This window comes from Pan troglodytes, chromosome 7, assembly GCF_028858775.2.
Source record: "Pan troglodytes isolate AG18354 chromosome 7, NHGRI_mPanTro3-v2.0_pri, whole genome shotgun sequence".
NCBI lineage: Eukaryota > Metazoa > Chordata > Mammalia > Primates > Hominidae > Pan > Pan troglodytes.
Window position 1 is genome coordinate 51,422,659 of NC_072405.2, and position 24,131 is coordinate 51,446,789.

The 24,131-nt window shown below is 43.7% G+C and overlaps 2 protein-coding genes across 5 annotated transcripts in view; both read left to right on the top strand.

Moving 5' to 3' along the window:
• Positions 1-14,369, top strand: part of POMK (protein O-mannose kinase) — a 37,769-nt gene extending 23,400 nt beyond the window's left edge. The window contains exon 5 of one of the 2 annotated variants that reach the window (XM_519740.9): positions 5,300-14,369. In XM_519740.9, coding sequence (XP_519740.3) covers positions 5,300-6,070 — 771 coding nt within the window. In that variant the 3' untranslated portion in view covers positions 6,071-14,369. The remainder of the gene's footprint in view (positions 1-5,299) is intronic. The other variant, XM_016959447.4, reaches the window with a different exon arrangement.
• Positions 14,370-23,653: 9,284 nt separating this feature from the next.
• Positions 23,654-24,131, top strand: part of HGSNAT (heparan-alpha-glucosaminide N-acetyltransferase) — a 58,718-nt gene continuing 58,240 nt past the window's right edge. The window contains exon 1 of one of the 3 annotated variants that reach the window (XM_009455291.5): positions 23,654-23,811. In XM_009455291.5, coding sequence (XP_009453566.3) covers positions 23,694-23,811 — 118 coding nt within the window. In that variant the 5' untranslated portion in view covers positions 23,654-23,693. The remainder of the gene's footprint in view (positions 23,812-24,131) is intronic. The other 2 variants (XM_063816327.1, XM_519741.9) reach the window with 2 other exon arrangements.

Here is a 24,131-nt window from a genome sequence, read left to right on the forward strand (position 1 = left end):
ACCACCAAACAGGCTTTGTGTGAACAATAAAGCATTTAATCACCTGGGTGCAGGCGGGCTGAGTCCGAAAAGAGAGTCAGCCAAGGGAGATAGGGGTAGGGCCGTTTTTGTAAGATTTGGGTAGGTAAAGGAAAATTACAGTCAAGGGGGGTTTGTTCTGTGGCGGGCAGGAGTGGGGGTCGCAAGGTGCTCAGTGGGGGAGCTTTTTGAGCCAGGATGAGCCAGGAAAAGGACTTTCACAAGGTAATGTCATCGCTTAAGGCAAGGACTGGCCATTTTCACTTCTTTTGTGGTGGAATATCATCAGTTAAGGCAAGGACCGGCCATTTACACTTCTTTTGTGGTGGAATGTCATCAGTTAAGGCGGGGCAGGGCAAATTCACTTCTTTTTTGATTCTTCAGTTACTTCAGGCCACCTGGGGGTATATGTGCAAGTCACAGGGGATGCGATGGCTTGGCTTGGGCTCAGAAGCCTGACGAGAGAAATGTTATTAAGAAAAATCATAAGAAAAAATACATTTACTGTTAATTAAATACATTTACTGTTCTTTAAGTGGAAGTGGATCCATCATCCATCGCAAACGTCTTTATCCTTGGTTTTTTCACAGTGAGTGGGCTGAGGAGGACGAGGAAAGGAAGAGGTTGGTCTTGGTATCCAAGGGGTGGTAAAGGCAGAAGAAAATCTGTGTGTAAGTGGAACTGCGCAGTTCAAACCCGTGTTGTTCAAGGGTCAAGTATATATAAAGAATTCCCAGTAATTAATAAGCACAAGGCAGACAACCCTATAGAAAATTGGATAAAGGACAGTGAACAGACTTTTGACAGCAGAAATACAGAAATGCCTAAAAAGATGACAAATGCCTAGCCTCATTAGTAATCAGGGAAATACAAATTAGAAGAGTAAGTTATTTTCATCCATTGATTGGCACAAATTACAAACAGTGGTAATAATCTGGTGTGACTAAGGGTGTATTCCTAAGATTCTATCATGCGCTGCTGGTGAAAGTGCATGCTAGCACAGACTTTGGAGGGTAATGATGGCAATAGATATTCGGTAAATTCTGTCTACTTACCTAGCTTATAAAATATTTGTGCATGTACATAGACATGTAAATATAAGGTTATACACTGTAGCATTGTCATTAGAAAAGGGACTAACTTAAATGTCCAGGTCTTTAGAAATAGATCATATAAGATCTTATTAAAGGTCTTTACAAAATTATAGCTACATAATAATCTTAAGAAAGAATCCAATCTATTTTGACAGCATCCATTCCAAATTCCTGGTATTTTTATTATATTATACTTTAATTTTAAAGAAAAAAGGTAGTAGTATCTGTAAAAGCTTACTGGAAATACACAAGTGTAGGTATTATGCCCACACTATGAAACATTACTCAGCTTTAAAAAGAATGGCCTAGATCTACATGTATATATGGAAAGGATTTCTGAGGCTCAGTTAAATGAAAAAAAAGCTGCAATGTATGTATGTTATAACGCCATTAGTATAACAGCAAACCCAAATGCTGTTTTACAAGTGTACATTAATAAATAAAGGCATAGAAAAACTTCTGGGAGGATGACAGCCAGTTACCAGGTTTCCTTTGGGTCGGGAAGTAAAACTGGGGGCAGGGAGACATCCTGCCTATCCTCTGTATTTGAGTTTTTACCAAGAAAAGTGTTCATGATTAATTTTATAATAAAAAAGTAAAGTATTTTAACTGTTCTTTCCAAATAAAAGTCTTTTAGAAAATGATTAAAAGCAACTAAATTAGAGGTTGTGAGAAATGATTCTTAAACAGTCCATGACTAGCAAATTTTTTATATTGGAGGATTCAAATATTTGTGTGTGATCTCAAAGACTAATAGTATTTCATAATAATATTTAATAATCTTCATTTATCTGAAACAAAAATGAATTAGACACAAATGAGGGATCAGGAGCCCTGGGGCCTGTGGCTGAGCCTCCCCAACTTACTGTTTTTTTGTTGTTGTTGTTACGGAGTCTCGCTCTGTTGCCCAGGCTGGAGTGCAGTGGCCTGATCTCGGCTAACTGCAAGCTCCGCCTCCAGGGTTCATGCCATTCTGTCATTCTCCTGCCTCAGCCTCCCGAGTAGCTGGGACTACAGGCACCTGCCACCACGCCCGGCTAATTTTTTGTATTTTTAGTAGAGATGGGATTTCACCATGTTAGCCAGGATGGTCTCGATCTCCTGACCTCGTGATCCGCCCGCCTCGGCCTCTTGAAGTGCTGGGATTACAGGCATGAGCTACTGCGGCCGGCCCCCCACTTATTGTTGAATGTGTAGCAGCAGCTTCCCAAAAGCCAGCATCGTTTTTAGGTGAAAAATGGGCCTAGAAAACCAAAGCCATTGCCAGTTCTGGTGGTGACCATGCAGAGGTGGGTGTAAGGAAGCCATGGATCTGAACAAAACCTCAATTGTTTGTATTAGAGCCAATTATCAGATTCAGTGGGATGCAAATCTATGGAGAGCGTGTGTTCAATATGAAAATTTAAAAAAATCTTGAATTTTTAGAATGTGGTCTTATCTAGTCCTTAAAATTTAGGAAATTTTTAGTGCATGTAGCAGCCAGAGTGAAAAACAGTTTTTTTTTTTTTTTTTTTTTTTTTTTTTTTTTTTTTTGAGACGAAGTCTCACTCTAACCAGGCTGGAGTGCAGTGGTGTGATCTTGGCTCACTTCAGCCTCTGCCTCCTGGGTTCAAGCGATTCTCCTGCCTCAGCCTCCCGAGTAGCTGGGACTACAGGCGCGCGCCACCACGCCCAGCTAATTATTTTGTATTTTTAGTAGAGATGGGGTTTCACCATGTTGCCAGGCTGGTCTCGATCTCCTGACCTTGTGATCCTCTTGCCTCGGCTCCCAAAGTGCTGGGATTACAGGCATGAGCCACCGCGTCCGGCCCAAAAACAGCTTTTTAATAGAAGTTATTATCCTTAGTGAAATTTCTCAAATATGAGGATTAGAGAGTCTTGAAAGAGTTTTCATTTGAATGTTATGAGCCAATCAAAGTTATCTGGGTTTTTCCATAATGAACCTCCCTTCTTAGATCCAGAAAAGATCTTCATGGTCCTTGGGTCCAACTCCATTTTATATAATATTTCTTTTTCTTTTTTTTTTTTTAAATTCCCAATGTTAGTTTTTCTGAAATTTTATATATTTTTGAGTTAAAAAATTTAAGTTGTAAAAGTAATATATGTTCATCTTGGAAAATACCAAAAGATATGAAGGAAAAAAAAAAAATCACCCAGAATCTTACCACATAAAGACAACTAAGGCATTAGCATATTTCCTTTGATTTCCATGTGCTGTAATTTAAATTTGTCTCGTTTTATGCAGTTGGAACAATATTATACAAACGGTTTTGTATACTTCTCATTTGTAACATTGCTTTTTTTTTTTTGAGATGGAGCTTCACTCTTGTTCACCCAGGCTGGAGTGCAATGGTGCGATCTTGGCTCTCTGCAACCTCCACCTCCTGGGGTTCAAGCTACTCTTCTGCCTCAGCCTCCTGAGTAGCTGGGATTACAGGCATGCACCACCATGCCCAGCTAATTTTGTATTTTTAGTAGAGGTTTTAGGTTTTAGGTTTCGTCATGTTGGCTAGGCTGGTCTCCAACTCCTGACCTCAGGTGATCTGCCTGCCTTGGCCTCCGAAAGTGCTGGGATTATAGGTATGAGCCACCGCACCCAGCCGTACCATTACTTTTATCTGTTATAACTGTATAAATATATACATTTTGGTGACCACATGACATATATATATTGAATGATCCTCCCACCTCAGCCTCCCCTGAGTAGCTGGGGGTACATGTACGCTCCATTACACCCTGCTTGTTTCTTAATTTCTTTCTTTTTTTTTTTTTTTTGAGACAGAGTTTCACTCTTGTTGCCCAGGCTGGAGCACAGTGGCGTGATCTTGGCTTACGGCAACCTCTGCCTCCCGGGTTCAAGTGATTCTCCTGCCTCAGCCTCCCAGGTAGCTGGGATTACAGGCATGCACCACCACGCCTGGCTAATTTTGTATTTTTAGTAGAGTCAGGGTTTCTCCATGTTGGTCAGGCTAGTCTTGAACTCCTGACCTCAGGTGATCCACCCGCCTTGGCCTCCCAAAGTGTTGGGATTACAGGTGTGAGCCACCACGCCTGGCCCACCCTGCTAGTTTCTAAAAAATGTTTTGTAGAGATGGGTTCTCACTATGTTGATCATGCTGCTCCCATCTTTTGATAAGTTTCAGTGTATGCTTTTATAAATAATGTCAGATTTTTATTCCTGGAGCTTCTTACCTATTTCCGATTATTGCCTTAGATTTAGATGTTAGAGTCTCTTGATAAATAATGCAAAAAACTGCTTTGGAAACCATAACCTTTATTTGAACGATGACATGGCACACTGCTTGCAGAATGAGCCTGGGGCAGGAATCTCCTGAGTCCTGAGCCTGCTTTCTCTTTTGTAATCTTCTGCCTTCTCTTGGGATTTAAGCAAAAGATCAGAGGTTCTTTCTTTAATTACAGTGCTTCCTGCAAGCAAATGAAAGGTGAAAATCCAAGGCAGAAATGTGCACTTGCTCTTCTATTAGCTGTGGACTCTATGAGAAGGTCTAGTGTTTATGTAGCATTTCAGCTCCTGCCTTTACAGCTGAAGTAACACCAAACCACAGAACATGCAAAAATGTTTTCCTTACATATAAATGTTCCTATTTATGATTTACTATGCCACCTTTTAAAATTAATGAGTAACATTGTTACACGTGATGGGCAGGGCTCTACGCCCTCATGTAGGCTTTTCGGGGTCTCCACACTTACCCACTTTTCCAGTCCACTCCCCTGCCTCCTCTTCCTCCCCACCCACTGTGTGGTGGTCCATTGGAACTGGCAGTCTACTTGCCACTCCTCCCTGCCATGCAGTTATATGGAGTCTTCCCTCCTGAGCTAGCACTCCCCTGCCCTACATCGAATCTGCAGGTCCCCCTCGTTCTATGAGACCAGCTTCCCGAAGCCTTCCAGCACCCTCTGCAGCAGCTCTCAGTGTCCTGCCCAGAGGCAATCGCTTCCTGCCCTGAGGTTCCACCCACTAATGTGGCACTTGCCTTGCTGAATGCTGTGTTTGCTCATCGGTCTCTCTTCATAACTAGACGGAGAGCAACTCTACGATGGGGTCTGCACCTTGTTAATTTCTGTATCTTCTGCAGAACACCTGCCACTTAAAAGATATTTGTTGTTCTTTGGTCACTAAATTAGGTGAGAGTTCAGGCCTGATGCTCTCTATGGCTTTGTTGCAGGTCTTTCTGTCTGAGTGGAAGGAGCACAAAGTTGCTCTCTCACAGCTCACCAGCCTGGAGATGAAAGATGATTTCCTCCATGGACTGCAGATGCTGAAATCTCTACAAGGCACACATGTTGTCACGCTGCTTGGCTATTGTGAGGACGACAACACTATGCTTACTGAATATCACCCTCTAGGTTCCTTGAGTAACCTGGAAGAAACACTAAACCTTTCAAAGTACCAAAATGTGAACACGTGGCAGCACAGGCTGGAGCTGGCCATGGACTATGTCAGCATCATTAATTACCTACACCACAGCCCTGTGGGCACACGGGTCATGTGCGACTCCAACGACCTGCCGAAGACACTGTCCCAGTATCTGCTAACAAGCAACTTCAGCATTTTGGCAAATGACTTGGACGCCTTACCCCTGGTGAACCACAGCTCCGGGATGCTGGTGAAGTGCGGCCACAGGGAGCTGCATGGGGATTTCGTGGCTCCAGAGCAACTGTGGCCCTATGGAGAGGACGTGCCTTTCCGCGATGATCTCATGCCCTCATATGATGAGAAGATTGACATTTGGAAGATCCCAGACATCTCCAGTTTCCTTCTGGGGCACACTGAAGGGAGTGATATGGTCCGATTCCATTTGTTTGATATTCACAAAGCATGCAAGAGCCAGACTCCCTCAGAAAGACCCACTGCCCAGGACGTTCTGGAGACCTACCAGAAGGTCTTGGATACACTTAGAGATGCCATGATGTCTCAGGCAAGAGAGATGCTGTGAAAACCAGTCCAGCCAATGAAGGTGGAATTGAAGGGCTGAATGGAAGTTACAGCATTCTACTCTGATGGTGGAGTTTTTTGCCTGAGTTTCGTGTTTTATTGTTTTTTTTTATGGCTTAGCCATGTGGTTCGTTGTCCACATCCACATGTACATTTGTATGTAGTCCACATTGGTTGTTAGATTTTTTTTTTTTCTTTGAGATGCAGTCTTGCTCTGTTGCCGAGGCTGGAGTGCAGTGATGTGATCTTGTCTCACTGCAGCCTCTGCCTCCCAGGTTCAAGCAATTCTCCCACCTCAGCCTCCTGAGTAGCTGGGATTACAGGCACACCACCACGCCTGGCTAATTTTTGTATTTTTAGTGGAGGTGGGGTTTCACCATGTTGGCCAGGCTGGTCCCGAACTCCTGACTTCCTCGGCCTCCCAAAGTGTTGGGATTACAGGCGTGGGCCACTATGCCTGGCCAGTTGTTAGATTTCCATGGATTTGTAGTTTCCAAAGTTTCTCGTTACTGATTTCTACTTTTCTTCCATTGTGGTCTGAGAAGGTACTTGATATGATTTAGATTTTTAAAAATTTATCGAGACTTGTTTTGTGGTCTAACATATGGTCTATGCTGCAGAATGGTCCATGTGCTGATGAGAAGAATGTATATTCTGCAGCTGTTGGAAGAAAGGGTCTGTAAATGTCTGTTAGGTCCATTTGGTCTATAATGCAGATTAAGTCTGATGTTTCTTTCTAGATGATCTGCCCAATACTGAAAGTGAGGCATTAAAATCCCCTGCTTTTTTTGGTATTAGGATCTGCCTCTCTCTTTAGCTCTAATAGTGTTTGTTTATACATGTGAGTACTTTGGTATTGGGTGCATATATATTTAAAATTGTTACATCCTTTTGCTGAATTGATCCCTTTTTCATTATGTAATGATCTTCTTTGTCCCTTTTTATGTTTTCTGACTTAGTCTATTATGAATAAGTATAGCTACTCCTGCACATTTTTGGTTTAAATTTGCACGGAATATTTTTTTCCATCTGTTCACTTTCAGTCTATATGTGTTTTTACATGTGATGTGAGTTTGTTATAGGTAACATATAGTTGAATCTTGTTTTTTAAAATCCATTCAGCCAGTCTATGTATTTTAATTGGAGAATTTAAATTATTTACATTCAGGGTTTTTATTGATAGGTGAGGACTTAGTCCTGTGCATTTGTTTTCTGATTGTCTTGTATATATTTTTTCCTATCTTTTTTATTTATTTTTATTTTTTATTTTGAGACAGAGTGTTGCTGTGTCTCCCAGGCTGGAGTGCAGTGGCAGGATCTCGGCTCACTGCAACCTCTGCCTCCCAAGTTCAAGCAATTCTCCTGCCTCAACCTCCCAAGTGGCTGGGATTACAGGTGCCCACCACCACACCCAGCTAATTGTTGTACTTTTAGTAGAGATGGGATTTCACCTATCTTCTTTTGTATTGTTTACTTTACAATTTGGTGGTTTTTTAAATAGTCATAATGTTTGATTCCTTTTTCTCATTTGTGTTTCTGTTCTATTAGTGAGCTTTAAGCCTTTGTTTGTTTTCATGATGGTAGATACCATCCTGTCTATTTGAAGATCAGATGAGATTGGGCGTGTTCAGGGTGGTATTAATGTGGGAATGAAGGAGGACTGGAGAGACAATGGGGTGAGACAAGAGGATTTTTATTGAGTGCACTCAGACCCAGCTGATAACATCCAAAAACTGGGCCCAGACAAAGACAGTACTTGACTTTTATACACACTTCTAAAAGGGGGTGGGCTAGCTTGAAACAAGCTTATGGTGGCGTGAAGCAAAGATACAGGGTCAGAACAAAGGCAGCTAATCAAACTGTGACAGGTTCATGAGCCAGGATTACATATGACCCTTGCTGTGCAGCTCACATGGCTGTTATCTAGGCTTGCTCAAAAGAGCCTTGCATGGGCTTATCTCATAACGTTCGCTATGGCACCCAGACTGCCGCAGCCCAGGCCTGCTCAGGCATGTCTTACAACCTTCACTGTGCTGCTTAGTTAAAACAGAGTACTTGAAGTTACTGGTTACAGAAAACCGGAATCTATAAACTCATATGTTTACTCATAAGGGAAAGGAAAATTTGTTTTTTTCTCCCTATGTTGAGGGAGTGCTGGGAGAGTCTCCAGAGCACATTCCTTTGAGCCTTTGCTTAGATAATGTTATCGAGACTTTGTCTGGGTCCAGGCTTTGCCTGTTAACTGCCTTTGGGATGAGTCAGCCTAATATAGAAAGCTTGTTTTTCTCTTTTTAATTTTATTTTTCTTTCTTTAATTTCCTGCCTCAGTATGGCTTTCTCTTCCAGATGTAGGATTCCCTTAAGCATTTCTTGTAGGGCTGATCTGGTTGTGATGATTTCCCTGTTTTTTTTTTTTTTTTTGAGATGGAGTCTTACTCTGTCACCCAGGCTGGAATGCAGTGGCACAACCTCTGCTCACTGCAAGCTCTGCCTCCCGGGTTTGCGCCATTCTCCTGCCTCAGCCTCCCAAGTAGCTGGGACCACAGGTGCCTGCCACCACACCCGGCTAATTTTTTGTATCTTTAGTAGAGATGGGGTTTCACCATGTTAGCCAGGATGGTCTCGATCTCCTGACCTCATGATCTGCCCGCCTCAGACCTCGTGATCCACCCGCCTCGGCCTCCCAAAGTGCTGGTATTACAGGTGTGAGCCACCGTGCCTGGCCAGTATTTTTTTTTTTTTTAAACTAAATTATCATTAATGTTAAAATTTAACTGACCATGTATATAACTGTAATTGCTGCTTTCTCACAGAACTGTCTAGGATTCATTCAACAGACCACAGAAATGAGGTCTGGCATTTAACAGACTAATGATAGAGGAAATAAACTGGTTTATACAAGAATATCAAAATACTGTCATGTGGTTTAGTGTAGCTCAAGTTATGAATTAGTGCCAACTCTTGCTGCAGTGTCTCTGACACAATTTTATCTTGGAACTTGGCGATTTAAATTGACTTTCTTCACTGAAAAGAGTTCTTTCATGATACTCTTCGTGAATTGCTCATATAGCAGCTTAATCTCTTTCATTTGCTGTCTCCTAACAATGCTAACTTGTTGCCACCTCTTTTGTTGCTCTTGAAATATTTTAATTAGTTTTTCTTCCTCTCCTCAGTCTTCTACATGTCTATGTTGTATTCTTGAAGCAAAGTCAGCAACTGTATAGGATATCTATAATTCCATTTCTGCATTCTGTGTTCTCAAAATAACATTCAGTTATGTTCTCGGTGTTGATGCAAGCTTTTGTATATACTTTTGAGGCCTTTTTCTTTTTGCAGCAAGACCCTGTTTAATGGCAGCTGCAATTACTTGTAGCTTCTCTACATCAACCCCCTTGTCTTCCTCATCTGTTTCTGCAAAAGGTTTTCTTTCCCTGTGCTCATCAGTTTCTGGATCCTTTTCTCCCTGTTCCATTTCCTGGGTGGCCATGACCTGAGCCTCCAACTGGACCTTGGCAGCCCTCCTGTTGCTCCTCCTGCCTTGGGTGCAATCGCTAGTTGTCCTGGGATCCCAGAGGCGACTCCTCAACCCTGAGGGACCCTTGATGGTGCTCCCTCACAGGACCTGTATAATGCCTCACTATGAGGCTCCTCTGAGGGCCTGGGGTCCTCCTCCTCTCAGTTTTTACTTGTGTGGGAAAGACTTTATTTGTCCTTCAATTTTGAAGGATAGCTTTACTTAGTTTAATATTCTTGGCTGGCAGTTTTTTTTTATTTCAGCACTGTAATATATATTATCCCATTCTCTCCTGACCTGTAAATTTTTTTTTTTTTTTTAAACAGGAAATTCTCTTATAAGTGACTTGATGCTTTCCTTTTGCTGTTTTTAGAATTCTCTCTGTTTTTGACTTTTGACAATTTGATTGTAATGTGCCTTGCAGAAGACCTTTTTGGTTTGAATCTTTTTTGGGATTACTGAACATCCTGTATCTGGATGTCTGTATCTCTTGCAAGACTTAAGAAATGTTTGACTATTATTTTGCTAAATAGGTTTTCTGTGCCTCTTCCCTTCTCTTTCCTGAAACACCGAGAATTTATTTGGTCTGACTGGGTTATTTCAAAAGACCTGTCTTCAAGTTCAGAAAATCTTAGTTTTGCTTTATCTAGCATACTTTTGAAGCTCTCAGTTGCATTTTTAAATTTTATTCATTGAATTTTTCAGTTCCAGGATTTGTTTGGTTATTTTTCTATATCTATCTCTACTGACTGTCTTATTCAGATCATGAATTGTTTTCCTACTTTGTATTATCTGTGTTCTCTTGCAACTTGCTGAGTTTCCCTAAGATCATTATTTTGAATTCCTTTTCTGGCATTTTTATAGATTTCCTTTTCTTTTGAATCTGTTACTGGAGAATTATTGTGTCTCTTTGGAGGTATCACATTTCCTTGCTTTTTCATGTTTCTTGTGTCCTTACATTGATATCTATTCAGCTAGTGGAAGAGTTGCTTCTTCCAATTTTATGGATTGGCTTTCATAAGGAAAGACTTTTTTGTAGGCATATCTGTAGTTTTGGTTGTGATTAGGATGTTTTGGCTTTGATTCTGGTGAGCACAGGAGTGTAGGCTCAATGATTTCTTCAGCTGTAACCAATGTAACTGGTGTCATGTAACCATGTCACTGTGAGTCCTCAGTGGCTTAAGTTGCCATTGTTAGCTGAGGCTGTTGTGAGGCTTTTCTGGGGAAAGGGATGCCAGAGGGGCCAATCCCTGGGCCTTTTGGTGGCATGGGCAGGCTTTAGCTGTGGTGGCGATGGGCTGGGCATGCTAGTCCTCAGGACCCCAGCTGGTGTAAGTGCTGGTAGTGGGGGGCCCAGGTGGGCTGGTCCTCAAGCCCCCAGGCAGCATTTATGGTGCTGGCAGTGGCAGTAGCAGCAGTGGGCTAGACACTGGACTGTCAGGTGGCAATCATAGCTGTTGGCAGTAGCTGTGGCAGGATGAATGGGACAGTTTCTAGCCCCCTAGGTGATGCACTTGGGTGGGCACTGGTGGTGGTAGGTGGGGCAGGCCTGTTCAGGCCTTGGGATTGTGTGCGTGGGCACCAGTGGTGTTGGATGGGGTGGGCCAGTCGTCAGGCCCCCCCTACAGAGCATATAGGCACCAGTAGTGGCATGAGGGAAAGATAGCACTGGAGAACACTGGTGACAGTGGGTGGAGCAGGCCTGTCTTTAGGTTCTTGGATGGCACATATGGACACACTGGTCCTCAGGCCCCCTGAAGGTGCACACAGGCATGCTGTTGCCCTGCTGAGAGGGGCAAGGTTCTGTTGGTGGCATTGGTGTTGGGAAGATGGCTCCCAGGTTCTGGGAGCTTCAGCTCCCTTTTTCCTGGGGTAGCCTCCCTGGTGTGCTATACTGCCTGTTCCCTGGGATATAAGACACTTCATGGGTCAGAGTACTGGGGACCTGGCTGCACTGCTGGGTGATTGTGATACTGCAACCTTCTGGATGGATGTGGGAGGATGTTCTTGGGGGCCCAGGGATGTGGACTGCAGGGGCTTATTGGACCCCAAGTGGGCAGGATATAATCTGGTGGGGGCTAGCCTCTTAAAATGGTGCTGTGCCACAGCAGCATGTTTCTTGGGATGTGAGTAGGATCCAGTGGAATTCCCTTTCTAGAAGAACACATTTGCATGGATTCCAGGCAGCTCCGTATACTGGACTCAGGGCCTGTGAAGGCTGACGGCATACCCTGTGGGTGCCAGCATCTGTGCTGCGAATGTGGACCACTGCAGTTCTTTGACTTTTCTTTTCCCAGAAATGGGATTCCCCTCCTGCTTCTGAGGCAGTCCAAGACATGCTGGCTGCTTTATTTACTGCTCCCTTTGTGCCTCAGAAGTTCCCTGTTGAATAGTGTTCTGTCTTTGGTGCTCTACCTGACATGTGGTTAACTACTTGCTTTTTTGGTCCTTTGTTGTGGAGGAGTTGAGTGCCAGGCTCACGGTTTTTTGATTACCATAGTTTTGTAGTTTTTGAAATTCAGAAGTGTGAGACCTCCAACTTTTTCTTTTTCAAGATTATTTTGGCTGTTGAGTCAATTATGATTCCATATGCATTTTAGATGGATTTTTCTATTTCTGGAATTCTGCCATTAGGAGTCTGATAGATACTGCATTGAATCTGTAGAGTGCTTTGGGTAGTATTGACATCTTACCACTATTAAGTCTTCCAGTATATGAACACATGCATTTTCCTGATGACTAATGATGTTGTACCTTTTCATATGCTTATTGGCTATTTGTAGATCTTCCTGGGAGAAATGTCTATTCAGACTTTTTGCCAATTTTTAAATTTGTCCATTTAAAAATCAGGGTTTTTTTTGTTGTTGAGTTGTAGGAGTTCTTTTTGTATTCCTTATACTAGTCCCTTATCAGATATATGCTTTGCAGATATTTTCTCCCAGGTGGGTTGTCTTCACTTCCTTGGTAGTGTCTTTTAATACACAAAGTTTTAAATTTTTATGAAGTCAAATGTATCTACATTTTTCTTTGGTTGCTCATGCTTTTGGTGTTGCATCTAAGAATCCACTGCCAAATCCAAGGTCATGAAGATTTACTCCTATGTTTTCTTCTAAGAATTTTATAGTTTTTGCTATTACATTAAGGTCTTTGAGCCATTAAGATCTTTGACTTAACTTTTGTATATGATGTAAAGTCACTGTCAAACATCATTCTTTTGCATTTGGCTGTCCAGGTATCCCAGCATTATTTGTTGAAATGCCTACACTTCTTTATATTCCCTTGACTCCTCTAACCAAGGCAGTTGGACCTTTGCTACTACCACTGCCCTGAAACTGCTGTCACTGGGTTACTGAGGACTGGGTAGCTTAGTTGAGTAGATAATCTTTTGTTGTTTCCTCCTTGTAATATACAAGCCTTGGCTTCTGTGACATCATACTCTCCTAGTTTTCCCCCTGTCACTGTGGCTTCTTCTCAGTCTCTGTCCATCCCTGGTGCTCCTGAAGGTTCTGTTCTCAGCCTTACACACATTACCTGGGTGATCTCATTCTCTGCCATGACTTCACTTGCCATATATGTGCTGATTTTCCCCAAATTCCTATTTCTCCCGACCTTTACATCTATTTTATTTGCAGGTCATATATCTAATAAGGAATTGATATCCAGTGTACATGTAGAACTCCTGTAATTCAATACAGAAACCAAACAGTCCAATTAATAAATGGAGAAGAGATTTGAATGAACATTTTTCTAAAGAACATCTCAAGCTCAAGATTTCCCAGATAACTTTTCTTTCTTCAAAATCTGCTTCTGTGTTTCCTCATCTGTAGGTGGCACAGCATACATCTGATTTCCCAAGCCAGAAACCTCATAGTTATTCTTGACTCCAGGAAGAAATATTATTGAGTTTTTAAAAACTCAGCTTATTGACTCATTGTTTTATATAATAAAATGCAACAGTTTTAAGTGTATATTTCAATGAGTTTTAATACATTTATGTACTTGTGTCACTATCCTCATAGATAGAGACAAAACATTTCTATCACACCGGCAATTTCCTATGTGTCCCATCCCAATCAATCCTTTCCCCTTTGCTGGCTGCAAACAATGACTCTTTCCTATCTTTTTAGAAAGATTAGAATTGCTTTTCTAGAGTTCCAGTAATGGAATCATACAGTGTCTAAGTCTATTTGTGGTGCTATAACAAAATACCTGAGACTGGGTAATTTATAAATTATAGGAATTTATTTCTCACAGTTCTGGATGCTGAAAAGTTTATGATCAAGGCACTAGCAGGTTTGGTGTCTGAGGGCCCAGTTTCCAATTTGAAGATGGTGTTTTGAACACTGTCCTCACATGGTAGAAGGGGCAGACGGGCAAAAAAAAAAAAAAAGGGCAAATGCTGTGTGTAGCACCCCTCTCATAAAGGGCTTAAGCTCATTCACCAGTGAAGAGCTCTCATGACCTAATCACCTCCAAAGACCCCACCTCTTAATACTATTGCATTGCAGATTAAGTTTCAACATGAATTTTGGAGGGATACAAATATTCACACCATAGAATATAGTAATATAGTGTAGTATATATTTTTTTGTGTCTGTCTGCTTTTGCTCAGTGTAATGTTTTTGAGGTTCATCTATGTTGTTGCATGTATTAGTAGGTTGTATCTATTGGTGCATAGTTATTCCATTGTATGTATGTACCACACTCTTCATTTACCTGCTGATGGATATTGCATTGTTTCCAGTTTTGGGTTATTATGAATAAAACTGCTGTTAACCTTAAAATATAAGTCTTTGTGTAGACATATGTTTTCATTTGTGTTGAGCAAATACCTGATCGGTCAGATGGTCATATGTCAGTATATGTTTAATATCATGTACTTCCAACTGTTTACCAAAGTAGTTGTGCCATTTTATTTTCCCACTAGCGATGTATGAGTTCCATTTGATCCACATCTTTGCCAACACTTGTTATTTATTTCAGCCCATTAAATTTTAGCTGTTTTAGTGGGTGTGATTAGTGTCTCAATGTAGGGTTTTTTTGTTTTTGTTGTTGTTTTTTGGATTGCCTTTCTCTATTGCCCAGGCTTGATGCAGTGGCACAATCATAGCTCACTGCAGCCTCAATTTCCTAGACTCAAGTGATCCTTCCACCTCAGCCTCCCAAGTAGCAGTTAGAATCAAGGTTTCTTTCCATGTGGATATCCAATTGTTCCAGCATTATTTATTGACAAGATTATCCTTTCCTTCATTAAATTCCTTTGGCAGCTTGGTGAAAAACCAATGGGTGGGTTTATTTCTAGGCTCTCTATCCTGTCCCTTTTTGTTTTTTTTGTTTTTGTTTTGAGACGGAGTCTTGCTGTGTTGCCCAGCTGGAGTGTAGTGGCGTGATCTCGGCTCACTGCAACCTCCGCCTCCCGGGTTCAAGTGATTCTCCTGCTTCAGCCTCCTGAGTAGCTGGGATTACAGGCATGCGCCACGACGCCCAGCTAATTTTTGTATTTTTAGTAGAGATGGGGTTTTACCGTGTTGGTCCGGCTGGTCTTGAACTCCTGACATCATGATCTGCCTGCCTTGGCCTCCCAAAGTGCTGGGATTAGAGGCATGAGCCACCACGCCTGGCACCTATCCTTTTTTTAGTAAATCTTAACATCAGGTAGTTGTAAGACCTGCAAATTCGTTATTTTTCACAATTGTTTTGGCCATTTTAGGTCCTTTGCATTTCCACATACATTTTTAGAATCAACTTGTCAATTTTAACAACAACAACAACAACAACAACAAAACTCCTGGAACTTTGACTGGGATTGTATTGAACTTATAGATCAATTTGGGGAGAACTGGCATCTTAACAGTAATGATTCTTCCAATCTGTGAACACAGTATATCTCTCCAACTTTTTAGGTCTTAATTTTGTTAAATTGTTTGTAGTTTTCAGTGTTCTGGTCTTGTACCTGTTTTGTTAAATTTAAAAAATTCCCACTTTGGGAGGCTGAGGCAGGCAGATCACGAGGTCAGGAGTTCGAGACTAGGCTGGCCAAAATAGTGAAACCCCATCTCTACTAAAAATACAAAAAAATTAGCTGGGCATAGTGGCGCACATCTGTAGTCCTAGGTACTTGGGAGTCTGAGGCAGGAGAATCGTTTGAACCCAGGAGGCGGAGGTTGTAGTGAATCGAGATTGTCCCATTGCACTCCAACCTGGGCGACAAGAGCAAAACTCTGTCTCAAAAAAAAAAGAAAAAAATTGCATCATAAAAGAAAAAAAATTCAATTGTAAATTCCAGTTTTTTCAGTGTCAACATCCAGTTGTTTATGTCCAGAAAATAAAAATACAATTGATTTTTGTATACTGACTTTGAATTCTGTGATCTTGCCAAACTCATGAGTTCTAGTAGCTTTTTGATGGTAGATTCCTTAAGATATTCCACATGTACAATCAGGCCATCTTTGAATGGAGCCAGTTTGTTTGCTTTTATATTTCTTTGCCTTATTGTGTATCCTTGCTTTGTTCTTGATCCACAGGGGGAAGCATTCGGTCTTTGCAAGTGTCAGGTTAGGTTTTTTGGAGATGCCTTTATCATACTAAGGAAGTTCCCTCTTTTTCTAGTTGCTGAGAGTTGAATAGGTGTTGAATCTGTTGATCACATGGGGCCATATGACTTGCTCTGGCCAGAGAAACATGAAGGAAGTCATAGACATCTCTTCTAGATAGGCGCTTGAAGAGCCAGTGTAGGATTTGCTACATTGTCCTCCCACTGCCGCTTCTGCTGTGATGAAGCGTTGGGCATCAGTGTGAACAAGAAAGGGATTGTTGTTGGGGTAAGCCATGAGGTTTTGGAGCTGTTTGTTAATGTATTGTAGTCTAATGAGAAGGTTCTTGCCCTCAGGACAAACTCCTTGCCTTCATGGAGCTTACATTCTAGTGCAAGTGGGGCAGACAAATACACGTAATGTCAGATGGAGATTAGTGTAATGAAGAAAAGCAGGATCCGAGGCTCCAGCACCTTTTAGCTTTAGATAACGGTTTTTGTGGAAGGCCTCCTTAAATGAGGCAGCAGTTGGCCTGAGAGCTGAATGAAGTGAGGGAGGAGCCATGAGGTGTCTGGGTAAGGAAGGGTCTTCCAGGTACAGGAACAGCTATGCACAGCCCTAAGACAGGAACTCCAGACTCTCCTAGACATGGAGGGTGTGACAAAGCTGTCCTCCAAGTGAAAAGAGAAGGGCACATTCACCCAGTGACTTCTGTGGTTTAAGCCAGGGCTGGGCTAGAGAGGGCCGCTGCTGTGTGTTAGGCAGAAGATGACTAGTTGGCCATGGCCTGGCCAGACCGCTCCGATGCCAGCGTCCTTCAGCTCCTGGGATTTCGAGCGATGGGGCAGGGGGCAAAGAGGAAAGAGGGAGTACCTGAATGTCCTGACATTCTGGCATAGGGGCTTTCTTTGAGAAAAATCATTTGACTGAACTTGAGTTTGTGAGATAGCTCATGACCATTACTTTCCTGAGTTATTCTCCACCTTCAAACTCACCAACAGCTTCTACTGTACTTAGGGAGAAGCCTGTACTCAACTCTGCTATCTAGTTCACCTCCTGTCTCCCCTCTCCCCTTAGAGAACCCTGCTCCAGTTGCCCCAGGTTTCTTTCAGTTCCTTCACAAACTGACACTTTCTCTGCGCTGTTGGAAAGGCTGTTCCTTCTCCTGAGAACACTCTTTCTGCTTTCTCCTGGCTAACATCTCTCAGGGCTCAACTTAAATGACAGTCCTCCTGGAAGCCTTCCCAGACAAGCCTGGGTGCTTCTGTCAAATGCCACCTTAGCATTTTGTCCTTCTCCTAATAGCACTAATCACATTGTCTTGTAGCTTTAAAAAATTATCAAATAATTCAGACACCCAAAGAAGTATAAAAAATAATACAAAATGCACCGTATCACCCAACTTAAGCAATGAAACACTGCCAGTGAAGCCCTTAAGGTTCTCCTCCCTTCCTGCTCTCAACCCTTACCGGAATTTAATGTTTATCTTTCTGAGACAGCCAGGTGGGAAGGGGTCCCCAGAGAAACTCCAACTGGCCTGCACACTGGTGTGCTTTGCATGTCTGTGTGGTTTGTAGGTAACTTCACTGCAGGCCTCCATCTTGTTTTACAATCTGGGGGCATGGCCTGTAACTCCCTGGTAAGGCTTTATTTAGCAATCCTGCCTTAGGGAGTGAGTCCCTTTCTAGTTTGATAGCTGCATGTTTTCCTAGCCCTGTCTCTTAAAGGATCCCACCCAGTGACTGAGGTTTCTTCTGCCTGCCTGTGTAACTATATATATATGTTGTGTACGATGTCTGTAAAAAGAGCTCTAATTAATCTGGCCTAAAGAAAGACAAGCGCTTAGATCAAATTTTTTTTAAAGAGAAGATAAAAGCTGTGGTACCTTTCAGTTTATGTGACTTTAATCTTTGAGAAATAAAAACAGCTTTAAAGATTATTGGTAAAAAGCAGATGCCATCAAAATGTAAATAGGCGGACTAAATTATGCAGGCCAGATGCAAGGTTTGCTAAGTGTTTTAAGGTTATAAACTGCTTTTTGGGTTTTGAGAACTATTTGTCTTGCTGGCTTCACAATTATTAAGACCTGGGAACATATGGAACTAACCACACCCTTAATTATGCTAGGAGTCAAACTTTGGCTGCATCTGGCACACAAAACAGCTTACCAAGTTTTACATTAAAATTAAAAATTGCTAGGAGTTACTGTTTTAACATGTAATTGAGACTACTGGAAATAGATTTATATGCGAGGTGTGTAAGAACAGTAAATTTTTTTTTTTTTTTTTGAAACGGAGTCTTGCTCTGTCGCCCAGGCTGGAGTGCAGTGGAGTGATCAGGGCTCACTGAATCCTCCGCCTCCTGGGTTCAAGCTATTCTCCTGCCTCAGCCTCCCAAGTAGCTGGGATTACAGGCATGCGCCACCATGCCCGGCTAATTTTTGTATTTTTAGTAGAGATGACGTTTCACCATGTTGGCCAGGCTGGTCCCTAACTCCTGACCTCATGATCCACCCGCTTCAGCCTCCCAAAGTGCTTGGGATTACAGGTGTGAGCCACCACGCCCAGCCAAATGTGTTTTTTTGTAAAAGGTTATAAGAAGGCATGGAAATGTAAATTTTTGCCTAGGGTTAAAGGATTGTTTTAAATTAGGATGAAGTTGCAGGTTCAAACAAGTGGTGGAAGCATTGTGGAAATTAATCTTGCAAAGGGGTTCTCTATGTGAACATATTGACTAAATTTCAAAGGGTATTATATGATTTTTCTGTAAATTGAGCATCGAAATAAAAGCACAACAAGGTATTCTTAAGGCACTGATCTGCTCTTCAGCAAAATTTGTAAAGGGTTATAAAAGATTTTTGCTTCTTTAAAATTTCTGAGTCATCATTTTGGCAAAATAAATAACTTATGGTAATCTGGAATTCTGTTTCATAACATCAAGTGCTTTAAACCTCGAACATATTTAACAGCCTTCCCAAAATCAAACTTCAGTTTCAAAATTGTCTTTCCTGATGTTTGGCTTTTTGGACCGTTTGGAGTGCCCCTGAAATATCCAAGAAATAGGTAAACAGGATCATTTGACATGTTTAGGTACATGGGATTGCCAAAATGATGTTCAGTTTTCTTTAGGTTATATTTTTGTGAATAATGCTAATGTATGTTCCAAAATTATATGGGATTTCTAAAACTCTAATGTCTAAGTATATGCTATCAACCATAATTAAGGTTGTTAAGTTATTGTAAACCACAGAGATAGCCAAACCTCTTTGTCAATTGTGTTTCTAACTGCAACTAACCTGGACATTTGGCTAGTCACAGACAATTGTTGTCTTGTTTTAATCATTTTCAAAAGATGGTTTATAATAAGCCATAGGACTCTGGCAGGTACTCTCAAATACAGGTTTCTGATAACTTTGGAGATTGTCACATTGGAATAAAGGCAAATGTACAGGATTCATAAAGAGCTGAAGTGTTCACGAATATCAAGCAAAACAAGAACTAAATGGACTGAACTCAAAGCTGAAGCAAACTTTTTGACTTTTGCTGGGAATATTGTTGATCCTTGTTTTGTTTTTCAGAGTCAGGGAAACTTATTTTAAACTATTTATGGTCTTTAATAATTGACTGAGGTATACTCCTGTGGACAAGATTTGGAGCATGCTTGTTTCTCTTTGCCTGGTTCCTTTTTTTTTGTGGACAGAGTGTTACTCTTTTCGCCCAGGCTGGACTACAGTGGAGGGATCTTGGCCCACTGCAACCTCCGCTTCCCTGGCTCAAGCGATTCTCCTGCCGCAGCCTCCTGAGTAGCTGGGACTACAGGCGCGGGCCACCATGCCCAGGTAGTTTTTGTACTTTTAGTAGAGATGGCGTTTCACTATGTTGTCCAGCCTGGTCTCGAACTCCTGACCTCAAGTGATCTGCCTGCCTTGGCCTTCCAAAGTATTGGGATTAGCTGTGAGCCACTGCGCCTGGCCTGGTTCCTCTAGAATCTGGAAACTATCTGTGAGTATTCTTAACTTGTGGCAATATAGTTGTTTGGATCGGTGTGATAGGAATCCATTTATCTTTTGTTAACAAGACGCAATTGGAAAAACTGGTTATTTTCCCGAGGCTTTCACTGGAAGGCTATGCTTCTGTTTAAAGAATCAATCTCGACTTGCAGGGCCAATAAAAGCCCAGTGGGGAAGTTGGCCTCATACTCTTGTCTACACAGTCCCTGTACAGGGTTCCTGACCTGTGGTCAGTAAAGAATGTCACTTGCTAACAGGTCCACGAGCTCCAAGTTTATCCTGGGACCTTAAGAGGAGAGGATCACCCAACCCAAGGTGTATCATGGGAACTTGAGAGGATTAGCCCAGTTCATGGCTGGGCTTGGCTTTATCTTATCTGAGATTCCTTGTGGAACAGAGTTCCATCAAAGCCAGTCCAAAAGGCCTTTGTAGAAATAATTATTCTTGCTGCACTTTATGTAAATAATCAGGCCAAGTATAAGACTGAAGTCTATTTTGCAAACAACTGAGTCCTATCATAATTTCTTTTCTTTCTTTTCTTTTCTTTCTTTTTTTTTTTTTTTTTTTTTTTTAACAAAAATGAGGCCTGGAGAGAAATTATGTTCCAAAACTTATCATACATTTGTCATTCAATTCTAAACTCAGTTGTTTTTAAATTTTTGCCTGCATTTTTAGACTGACCCTGCTTGTGAACCAACCAGCAATCTCCAGCTGCAGCTCAGAAAGAACAAGAGGGATGGGTAATGTAAAAAAATCTGGATTAGTATTCTAGTTATGAGCAATTATCCTGCAAATTCTGCTAGGCAATGGGAATAAATAGGGTGCCCATCATCCAGAGGTTTCCTTTTGGGAAAGTAAGACCAAGGGAGCTAACCAAAGCCAAGCACCATGCACCCAAATCCTACCAAACATAACTGTAGCCACCAGTTATCTGGGTGTGTCACAAGACATCCTTTTCTCTCCCTTGTTGGAGGACTCAGTTCCACAGTTTTTCCTTAGCATTTGGCTTATGAGAAGGAGTCCATGCAACCCCTCAACCCCTGAGCATAAGTGAGGTCTAGGGAACTCCAAGACTACTGACAGCAGGGGTGATAGGGCATTCATGGGTAGAGGAGATAATTCCCACCCTCTAGACCCCTGCTTCATGGATGCAAGCCATTTTGGCACCCATGGTAGCACTTGCGAAGGTTGCATGGGGATGCAAGGATGGAAGAGGACGCTATTCCTTCTATCCCTCACGTACCCCAGGTATTTGCTAGGAAAAGAACCAGGGATGCCTGCTCCCCTCTTTCTATGTGGGTAGCCATTTATCTTCAGTCTGCACCACTTTCAAATGCATCTGGAACCCTTCGGATTCCTTTGAAAAAATGCCTTCTTTTTTCCTTTCTCCTCCTCGGTTCACAATGACAATGCTAATTGTGTCTCCATACTATGGGACACTCCCCTCAGATGCATTTTCCAAACTGGAAAGAGTTAATTTCCTAAACCTTAAACTGGCTGGCTTAGGATTGGTTTCAGGGGAAGGGAACCCAGAAGCCCAACATGCCAGCAAAAGGGTAAAGTTGTTTACCATTCGGACTTTTGGCCCCCTTCTCCATGTACAAATTGGTAAAAAGCCTCAGGATTTTTGAGCTGTCCTTATCCCTCCCCTTGTTTCTTTTCTTTTTGAGACAGGGTCTCACTCTGTCGCCCAGGCTGGAGTGCAGTGATGTGGTCTTGGCTCACTGCAACCTCCGTTCAAACGATTCTCCTGCCTCTACCTCCTAAATAGCTGGGAGTACAGGCAGGCACCACCACTGCTGGCTAATTTTTGTATTTTTAGTAGAGACAGGGTTTCACCATGTTGGCCAGGCTGGTCTTGAACTCCTGACCTGCCAGGCTGGAGTGCAGTGGCATAATCTTGGCTCACTGCAGCCTCTGCCTCCCGGATTCAAGTGATTCTCCTGCCTCAGCCTCCCAAGTAGCTGGGACTACGGGCACCTGCCATGACGCCCGGCTAATTTTTTGTATTTTTAGTAGTGACAGGGTTTCACCATGTTGGCCAGGATGGTCTCAATTTCTTGACCTCGTGATCCACCTGCCTTGGCCTCCCAAAGTGCTGGGATTACAGGCGTGAGCCACTGTGCCCGGCCATATGTGTTTAATAACCCAGTGTCTCTTCTTGCCTTCAGAACATCAAACGGTCATGCTACTGGAGCCTCGGACTATGGCCCCTTCTGCTGGGCACCCTTAGATAGGCCTCTGAGGGAGATCTGATTGCCATTTTCCCGAAACAGTGCCCCCTATCAGCAGGAAGCAGTTAAGATCTCTTTGTCCCTATTCTTATCCTAGTGGCAGTTAGACAGACTTCTTTAGAGCGAGGAATGAGCAAGATGGGAAGGGTTCCCTGGTAAAACTCCAACTGGCCTGTGCACTGCTCTGGGGTGGAGCCACAGAAGTTCGCTCCTCAGTTTGCAGCTGGGAGGAGCCTGGCCCTCCTCTTCCTCGGGAGAACCTGGGATTTAATCTGTGAGGTGGGAAGCTTACAACTAGGAGAACTCTGGCTCTGCTGAGTCCCTGTTCCCCTTTTTCTTCCTTTACACCCAATAAAACCCTGCCTTACCCTTCAAATTGTCTGCGAGCCTAATCTTTCCTGGCGTGTGACAAGGACCTCCACCGTCTTTAGCTGAACTAAGTAAAAGTCCCGCAACATTTTCATGTGTGCCTTTGTATTTTTATTACATATATGGATGTCCCTAAACAACATACATTATTGTTTTGCTTTATATATTAAAAAGGCATTCTGCAATTTGCATTTTCCCCAGCCTTGTTTTGAGATTTATCCATGTGGATGCGGGAAGCTGTAGAGCACTTCCCCTGCTGTGGGGCAGTTTGTTTTCTCGCTGGCGGACATTCAGCTTGTTGACAAGGTTTTGCAATTACAAGCACCTCTGCTATAATAGGTATTACTGTACCTGTCCCTTATACCTGCGATAGCGTCTCCTGGCATACAGCCAAGAATGGGTGTGCACACTCCTCGACCTGCTCCCTTCCACTTCGTCAGCCTGGCCGGGGGCTCTTTCAAGAGGTGGGGCCGCTTGGTGGCTTCTAAGTCGTGCCTCTCCCTCTGGGTAATAAACGCCTTGGGGGCAGGGACTCTGCAGTCTTGCTTATTGAGGCGTTTTCCAAAACAGGGACCGAGGGCTCTGACACCCGTGCGGAGGGTGGCCGGCGGGCGCGGGAGTTTGGCAGAATGCGGCTGGAGAAGGTGGGGCGGGGGAGGAAGGCTCCTGGCCTGCAGGGGCCTCTCTTCCGGCTGTTTCTCCTCCCGAAGACAAACACTCCCAACGCAGGGGCGCAGAGCCTCGGCTTCTTTCCTGGCTAGCTCCCCCAAGGCAGGGCCTAGCATGGCCCGGCCCAGCCCCTGGGTTCCCCCGCCCGCGGCTCCCGGGCGCCTCCGCCTCCCGCGGTGACTCAGGCGGCGGTGACGGCAGCGGAGGGGGCGATGACGGGCGCGCGGGCGTCCGCGGCGGAGCAGCGCAGGGCGGGGCGCGGCGGGCAGGCAGGGGCGGCCGAGCGGGCGGCGGGCATGAGCGGGGCGGGCAGGGCGCTGGCCGCGCTGCTGCTGGCCGCGTCCGTGCTGAGCGCCGCGCTGCTGGCCCCCGGCGGCTCTTCGGGGCGCGATGCCCAGGCCGCGCCGCCACGAGGTGAGTGCACACCTCCTACCGCCGCCCGGCCGGCTCCGAGCGCAGCGTCTCCTCCCCGCGGCGCCGCCCCTATCTCCGTGCGCGGCGCCGAGCGCTAGGCCGGGCCGGAACCGCCCCCGTGGCCTGGGCTGTTGCTGCGACTTCGCGGTCCCGCGCCCCAGACCGGAGGCCGGACTTCGGGGTGCTGCGGCCGGGCCCCGCGTAGGCGGGGGAGGGGGCGGTGCGGACCGCGGCGGAGTGGAACCTGGGCGCCCAGGCGGCGCCCACCCCAGCGGAGCCTGCGTCCTGGCGCCTTCCGTCTAAACAGAGGCCTCGGATCG